This window comes from Brassica napus, chromosome C9 (genome assembly GCF_020379485.1).
Source record: "Brassica napus cultivar Da-Ae chromosome C9, Da-Ae, whole genome shotgun sequence".
In the NCBI taxonomy this organism is placed as follows: Eukaryota; Viridiplantae; Streptophyta; class Magnoliopsida; order Brassicales; family Brassicaceae; genus Brassica; species Brassica napus.
This window is the reverse complement of record NC_063452.1, coordinates 21,328,967-21,337,366: the sequence shown is the minus strand read 5'-3', so window position 1 is coordinate 21,337,366 and position 8,400 is coordinate 21,328,967. Positions and strand designations below refer to the sequence as shown.

Here is an 8,400-nt window from a genome sequence, read left to right as displayed (position 1 = left end):
CCGACGGATCTCAGAAAGCTGATCTTCCGTTTGGTTCGGAGCGGATTGATGCGATGGGTTATTGAGGGCTGAGGACCCAGAGTTGGTCCCTCCGGAGGCTCTCGGGTTATTTGCCCCCGGAGCAGTGCGATTCGGTGAGCTATTGCTCTGGTTCGATTGATCGGGGTTAGATGGATTCGTTCCGTCTAATGGATTCATCCTTTAAGCTTTAGAGAAAGGGATTCGATTATTTGTCCCCACAGACGGCGCCAATTGTGAGAGACAAGGTTTCACTTCTTAGATTTAGGTTAGGTCAAGAGAGATGAATGAGAATCGTGGGCTGAATCCCGTAAATAAACTTGAAGAATGAATATGATTTTATTGATGAGTTGAAAGATGATGAATACAAAGGAATATATCTTGTGATGATTAAAGAATATGTAATGCTTTTAATCTAGTACAAAAGTTCCTCTATCAAAAAAAAGATCTCTTTGTCTTTTATCTTCTCCATCTTTATATAGTCTAGGTTTCGTTGGCAACCTTCAACTGTTCTCCTAGATATTTGGCTTCAATTACGGAGCTCGCTTTAGGCTCCTCTTGACCGAGTCTCTTAAGGTGTTAGCTCACTTTCTGTCATGACCTCTGCTATGATGTCTCCCAGGTCCAGTCGTCAGCTCGGCTTTCAGCTCCCTTTGTTATGATGGGCTTATCGCAACCCACATGCTAGCTCACGCTTATCGGTACCTCACTTGAGGGTCATATTCGGGTCCAACAGCCCGTCTCCACATCAGAAGGACGCGGCTCTGCCTCGATGGACTTCTTCTTCTTCTTCTTTCTGGGACGATCTTCAGGTGCCGCTTCGGAACGGTCAGACTCGACGGAACCCCTTGTAGCGCCTTCTCGTCCTACTGCCGGCGCCTCGCCGTGATCAATGGAGGAAGTAGCCCCTTCGTAAAGTCTCTTCCTTCCTCTCTCTTCCTTCCTTGCTTCCAAACCCTCGGAGGTTTCGTCGAGAGAAGCTATCTCTTCAAGAGGAAGCTCTTCGGTCGTTTTCCTCCTGGATTTCTTGCTCTTCTTCTTCTTTTTAGGACTTGAGGCAGGAGGCTCCGCCCCAACGTCTTTGTCGACTAAACCAGGAGCTCCTTCCTTGGAAGCTCGACCTGCGTCAGAACTGGTCGACCCTTGCACATCGGCAGGAATTGACTTCTTCGAAAGCAATTGCAGCTTCCCCTTCAACAATGCACTCAAATCCGGCACTCCGTCCATCTTTCTAGCTTCGTCTAGAAGTTTCTGCTGTTTCCGAGTAAAAAGGGACAGACGCGACTTACGGGGCCCGAGTACAACAGGAAGTCTCGATTCCCAATCAACTGTAAAAAAGAAAAAGAAGAGAGACTAAATTATTGATAGAACTTCTTGGAGAAAGACCGATGAACTCACCTCTAGCAATCCGAGCTTCTTGACGTTTTATCCACTCTCGACTAAGATCAGGCCAACGGAGATGGCTGTGAGCCGCGATCGCCTGAGCACTCTCGAAGAATTTCTCCGGGTATGCGATCGTATTCGGGTGACGAACTGCAACAACAAGAAACACGCTGTTAGAATACTCGAATAAGGCATGATGACAACAAACACTATCTACCAAGCGTTTTGTTCCATAGAACGCGGTAGTCGTCCCCAGGTGGCTCCGAGAAGGCATGCTCAGACTTGACGTAAAAATATGAGCGCTGCCAGTCCTTCGTCTTGTTCGGGTGCCCAGCCAAGACGTTGTAGCTCGAGCGCATCTTCACTGAAAATATTCCATGTGGCTCCGCCTTCGTAAAAGTTAACTCTTCGAATACTCTCACACTCATCGAAACGTCTATCTCCGCTGCCATCACCATTAGCATAACCGCGATGCGCAGCGACCTGTTAAGCAACTGACAGATGGCGATGTCCCGACGGAATGCGTACGACGTGATCAGTCGGGGAATTGGAAACCAGAGCTTCGTATGGTCTCCAAAATAGGACTCGTAGACACACTGATAGCCAATCGGAGGCGACCACGGACGCTGTCCCTTGGAAGGAATGATGTATGTAATGCCGGCACCTCCACTTCGCCTCAATAAATCCCTCACCGTCTTGTGAGAGGAGCAAGAATCGAAGACATTCCCCCATGACTGAGCCCGCGGGTCACGAAGCAATTCGGACGGGAGTGGGCCGAGTTCTTCGAAGATCCCGCCAGGATGATAGATCGTGGGACGGCAGTCTATCTGGTCGAAAGGAATCTCCCGACTTGCTCGTCTCAAAGATCTTGAGGCTTGGCTAGATGCTTCAGAGCCGCTAACGCTCACGTCACTGCTCCCGATTTCAACGCGATCCGCGCATTCATCACGGATCATCTTATGAGCATCAGCGACCAAAAGGCGTTAAGATAGGGTCATATTGTCTAAATCCCGAAGAGCGTCGCGATGAATCAAGTCGAAATCATCCGGTGGACTGTCGGCTACCCGTGCATCTCTGGTCGGACTCGGAGAATCTGCGACGCCCTTCCCTTTTTCTTCTCGCGACAAACGACCTCTCAGAGGCATGATCCTGGATTTAGGGGACGACTACAACCGCCAGACGATACCCACGAGCCTGTGTAAGGAGAAACGTACCTAGAGAGAGAAAGTAAAAGTAGAGAGAAGGGAGAGAAAGCGGAATACCTGAACTTGCAGAGAAGAATGACGAAAGCGAAAGGGAGGAGCCTATTTATAGCAAAAACAAGGGCACATCCTCCGAAGCGCAATCATTAGGTCTACAGAAACCTAAATGGGCCTCAAAGGCCGCCTAAATACCCAAAGGCTTACTCGCGACGGTTCAGTTTCTCGTTCAAACCGATCTCTAATCGAGATGCCAGACCGAAATTAATCTCCGATTTCGGTCTAAACCGGTTTTCTAACGTAAACCGATGAGATAAGCTTGAGCTCTTATATCGGGGTAATTCGCCTACCGAGTAAAACGTGCCTTCGTGACAAAAAACCTCGTCGAGCAAAGCAGATCATGAAGAAGTACTACTCTAAGCGACTAGAAACGTCAATAAAACGGCGTGCGACTAAACACGCTAGGACCTGATATACGAACGAACCTGACCCACAAATTCACTGAGACCGCTACGCCGCTCACAAGTGAACTGGGGGGGACTTATTGTAGGAGATGGATAACATCCCTCCACAAGGCCCATCGAATAACAGGCCCTAGCCCGACAAGCTTGACCAGTTTAGTCGGCTTAAGCGGCTAAAGATGTCGGCTCGACCCCAGAGTACTTTTAGCCGATCAGTTAAGCCGACTAAATATGCTCGGCTTATAGAGAACAGTACCAAGGCCCGCATACTCGGCCTTTAACGACAGGGCCCAAAGGACGACACGATTAGGGCATCACGGACGAGGACACTATAAGAGGGGATGAGGAGACAACGAAAAAGAGGACTTTTTGAACACACACACAGAAGCGGCTAGATCTAGGGTTTCCTAATCATCTCTTGATCCTGTTGTTTAAACTTTTGATTTTGTCTCCTTATTTCCCGTTAATCTTGTAACCTTTTGTTTGATTCTAATAAAAGTGTCTTTAGTCACCCTATTCCTAAGTTCATCATTCTAATCAACCGAATCCTGCACAAACACAAATTGAGTAGTTACCTCAATGATTCGGCTCTTGATCATATCCTCAAGTGAGGCTGTGACCTCTTCTGTGATTACAGGAGGAGGCCTGGCATTGTGCTCAAAATCTAAATCAACTTCTAAAGCACTATTCTTTGGCCTCTTTGTAGCAGTTACCTTTTAACAAGACAAAGCATACATAAATTTAGCTACAGAAAGCAACGTTACAATTTCACAGCCACTGCATATCAGAGAGCATAGGATCCATACCTGGCTTTTCCCAATTTGTCTGACTCTTCGTTGTCTTCACCAGCAAAAGCATCAAACTAGAACATAACCATGATATAAAATTAAGCCAACAAAAGGGAACAAAGAGGAACAAGCTGATAAGATCCAATTCACAGTAAAAAAGTAGAAACCATACCGTTTTGCCTTGGATACCGAACTTGAAAAGCTTGATGTTGTTGGATTGAAGAGACTCGAAGATTCTCCTCAGGGTATGGTTCAGGACACAGATAACTGTTTCCATAAAACCCAACAAATAAAAAACAGTTATCTGTGTAATCAAATCTTTCTGCAGCTCAATTTCAACAACAATATTTATCATCCAACTAAGCAATGAAAGTGAAAGAGAGAATCTTTACATTGGAAGATTCTAAAGAGTCTTCTTTTAATGAAAAAAAAAATCACAGGAGATTCAGAATCAACATAGAGAAAGAAAGGGAGAATCCTTACATGATGGATTTAAGATTGAGGGTCGATAAGAAAGCGAAATTCTCGAGCTGAGAAAACCCAGATCGGTATATTCCGTCTTCCACCATCGAGAAATTCGTCGGCGGAATTAAAACCTCGCCGCCGTCGTTATCATCATCCACTATCAATAAACCCATCAATCTGAATCGAACCAAATGAATCTTTGTTTCTCCCTCATCAACATCATCAGAGTCAAGCACATCCATATCCAACGTCCGAGAGAGAGATGTGGAGAGAAGAAGGCCAAACTCTCTCAAACCGATCGTTGATCGCAAACCCTCTCTTCAGGACTTGGCGCCGTTCTTTGGGTTATCACTCTCAACTTCTCATGGCGGCGGAAACAAAGATGGTGAAGGACGGTGTTCCCAACTACAGCGAGAACGACGACGAAGAGAACTTCTCAGAAGATGGAGACTGGGGAGATTGGGAAGCAGCTGATAAGGACGACGACGACTTCGAATCTGATTTCGTTTGTTTGTTCTGCGATTCACTCTTCGAGCACTGTCGTCTGAGCCACGGGTTCGATTTTCATGGAGTTAGAAAGGAACTGAAGCTGGACTTCTACGCTTCGTTTAAGCTCATCAACTATATTCGCTCGCAGGTTGGTGAATCTCTCTGTTTCTTGTGCTCTGTTTTATGCAAAGTTGCAAGTTTTTTTAATAAAATTGGTGAATCTCTCTGTTTCTTGTGCTCTGTTTTATTCAAAGTTTTAAGCTCTTTTGATAAAGTCTGTTCCTTTAATGAAACTAGGTGGCTGAGAACAAATGCTGGAGCTGGGAAGCTTTGCGGAAGTGTCATCCCGAAGCCAAAGATGTGAACTTTCCTTGGGATGAAGAGAAGTATCTGAAGCCCTTCTTGCAGGAGGATTCGCTTTTGTACAGCTTTGCAGATGACGAGGAGGAGGAAGATGAAGAAGAGGCGTTAGACAGAGAGGATTTGATTGAGGATTTGCGGAAACTTGGGGATTTAAGCATTGTTGATGATGAAGCTATAGGGGAGAGCTCAGTGTCAAACAATGACAAATGCAAGGATGTTAGTCTTATCTCAAACTGCGATGACCTGAAACAAAGTTCTGCTTATGGTTTGGTAGTCAATAGGAAGGGTAAAGAACCAAGAGTTTGTGATGCGAGGCTAGTTGGTAGGAGCATCAGGAAGGTGAATGAGAATTATTTTGGATCTTATAATTCGTTCGGCATTCACAGGGAGATGATAAGTGATAAGGTAAAATGCATTTTATATTTCTGGAATCATTCCAGTATTAACTAACTTGCAAATGTGTGAGTCTGTTTATCAACTGTTTGATGTATTCTCCTTCACAGGTTAGAACAGACGCTTACAGGGATGCACTTTTGAAGAATTCTAGTCTCATGTCTGGCTCTGTTGTAATGGATGTTGGTTGTGGAACTGGAATATTGAGGTAACTCTCGCTCTATATTGGCCATTTCATTCTCTTCAGGGATCCTCTCACTCATTCTCAGTTATTGCATCTAGATTCTAAAACTAAACATGTTATTTAAGTTTTTACTTGCGTCTTCTTGTCTGGTGGCTCTATTTGCCTGTTTTGTTTCGCACTCTGAAGGCTTTCTTTACATTTGTTTATAAATTTCATCTTTAATAAAAAACGTTTAATAAACTCTTATAAGAACCTCTTTTAAATTATTATCGTTTATTTTAGTAATCTTTATTTTTATGTTTTTTATGTTTTTATTTTAAAATCTATGTTTAAAATATTATCTTTAACTATATTTTATGTAATAAATAAATTTTAACTTCAATAAAAAAATGTTTAATAATTTTTTTTAAGAACCCTTAACACTCAAGCCAGAGATTTCTCCATCTAGTTGATAGAACGCTTATCTTAATAGAATATCTGGTTGGAAGCCATAAGAGTATCTGAGTTATCAAACAATCCAGCAGTGCGCTTATTCTATCGTACGTACCCCATCACGAGACAAAACCCTAAATTTTATTATAGAAATAACACATATTAAAAGTTCTGATCAAATAATATGCCATGAGTTTTCTCAATTCACCCAACTTTTAAGGGTTTCAGGTTGATAAGAAACAGATTTTACATGAAAAATATCGAGAAGGGATCTCAAGAACTTACAGTCGATTCTATTGGCTTTTGGAGAAATTTGAGAAGGACAAAAAGATGGTAAACACAAAGGGCCCGGTTCTGGGCTAAAGCCCATGAAGCATGGACTTTGGAAGTCAGAGAACATACTAATATAAAGGGCGCCAAATTTTCCAGTTAGTCTGGTTTAGTCTGATGGTTTGTGTACTTTGTTGGACCCAATTTTGGCCAGTACATAAATAGGCTGCGATCAAAGATATGGGCCGCGAGGAATTAAAGCCCATAGCAAGCAATCGAGCCCGAAACGAAGACTTCGAGGCCCCGGAGATCGCGGAACAAGAGACGAAGATCGCGGAGCAGTTACGAAGGTCACGAGGTCGACTTACTATAAAGGAAGGAGAACGGACATGAAGAAGCACACGTTGAAAACCCTAGAGTGAGCTACACACATACATCGACATTGTTTTCATCCCAATCTTAGATCTTTTCTTTACCGATCTCATTTGTATCGTTCGATCTAGTTCAATTCATTGTTTTCGATCTTATTCATCAATAAAGTCTATTTTTACCTACTGGAAACTATTTACGTCGTTGTGTTTGATACCACTCAAATTACCCTAAGGAGTATTTTATACTCTCTCAAATAAGAGGTCGAGTTGTAGTACTTAAGGATCGAATTCACATGGAGCTAGGGAATCTAATGAATCTAATATGATTTGTTAAGCAAGAATGTTTTTTAGAGTTTTTAAATGTAAATTGCAGTTTTATATTGAACAAGTGTTTGTTCAATAGCAGGTTTGGGGTTTTGGTGCTTAAAAAGGAAATAGCTAGACTTAGGGTTTTTATTCAGGAAAATTGAGATTATAATCCTACAAATGCCTAATGAGTTGCATGCATGATAATGTAAAGCTCAACTACTTAAATCAACTAGTCAATCAGCTCTCGCATGTATTGACTTGTCTATTAACTAGATCTAATGATCTCAACTCTCGTTATTTTGATCAATAGAAAGTGTTGATCGATAATCCTATGGAGATATCGATCGATACACGTTTTGCACCGTCGATCGATTATTCAAGTGTGATATCGATCGACGCGCTCTAGTCAAGCTTTATGCGCATGGTTAATGAAGGCTTACTAAGCTCACTAGATCAGCCTCGCCTTGCTCATAGCAAGAAACATAGTTCTATTAGAATGTTTTCAGGATGAGAATAAAGCTCTCGCTTTTATCAATCATTCCAAGGGCAGGTTCTAGGTAGCTAATCTAGACACGGGCATTAATGAACAATCCTAAAGATGATTATCACAACTCAGCAATCTATAGTTGGGGCTAATCTCTCCTAACCTATTTAAACCCTAAAATCTAACAATGAAACTACTCATACATGGCTAAGCAATTCATAACAGCAGTTAAGTATAAAAACTTCATTAGAATAGTAAATAGATATCAATGGAGTTCCAATCACAAATTTTAACTTTGAATCTTCTCTCCAATCTTTCAAAATCCTAAAAACCTTGCTGTGAAAATAGTAAAACAATGAAAGCACACTTTGCCTCTAATTAACATGGCGGCAAAGCTTATATAATTAGGGTAAAATTCGTCAGGGGCAATCTTGTAAAATGGTGAAGTCTTGGGCTTCAAGTCGTCTGTGACCAAACGGGCTTTCTGCGCGCTTCGCTGTCGATCGATACCATGTCATGCGTATCGATCGATTCTAACTCTCCAATATCGACCGATTGTCGAGCTCGGTGGTCATCTCGGGTGCTTGCTCCAAATATCTCCAAAATGCTCCAAAATCATCACTTATCTCCAAAACACTCATGATCTTATAAATATAATAAATAGACTCTATAATATAATAATTATTAGTAAAAATTAAACACCTATAAACTATGGATGAAAATGAGTCGAATCCATAGTCTATCAACACTCCCAGACTTACCATTTTGCTTGTCCTCAAGCAAAACAAACA

General features: G+C 42.3%; 2 protein-coding genes across 3 annotated transcripts; one reads left to right on the top strand and one right to left on the bottom strand.

Annotated features, from left to right (window-relative positions):
- Positions 1-735: 735 nt before the first annotated feature.
- Positions 736-2,357, bottom strand: LOC125592533 (uncharacterized protein At3g60930, chloroplastic-like). The gene is made up of 3 exons (XM_048767752.1): positions 1,619-2,357; positions 1,417-1,551; positions 736-1,346 (listed from the first exon to the last, which is right to left on the bottom strand). The coding sequence occupies exons 1-3, from the start codon at positions 2,355-2,357 to the stop codon at positions 736-738; spliced, it is 1,485 nt and encodes a 494-aa protein (XP_048623709.1).
- A 1,664-nt stretch (positions 2,358-4,021) lies between these two features.
- Positions 4,022-7,006, top strand: LOC106425183 (probable protein arginine N-methyltransferase 3). 2 transcript variants are annotated; one of them, XM_013865907.3, is made up of 4 exons: positions 4,022-4,951; positions 5,101-5,571; positions 5,670-5,767; positions 6,404-7,006. In XM_013865907.3, exons 1-4 carry the CDS (start codon positions 4,577-4,579, stop codon positions 6,510-6,512), a joined length of 1,053 nt encoding a protein of 350 aa, XP_013721361.2. In that variant the 5' UTR covers positions 4,022-4,576; the 3' UTR covers positions 6,513-7,006. The 2 variants fall into 2 exon arrangements, with proteins under 2 accessions (XP_013721361.2, XP_048623533.1); XM_048767576.1 differs by having other exon boundaries at positions 4,024-4,951; positions 6,216-6,632.
- The last annotated feature ends 1,394 nt before the right edge of the window (positions 7,007-8,400 follow it).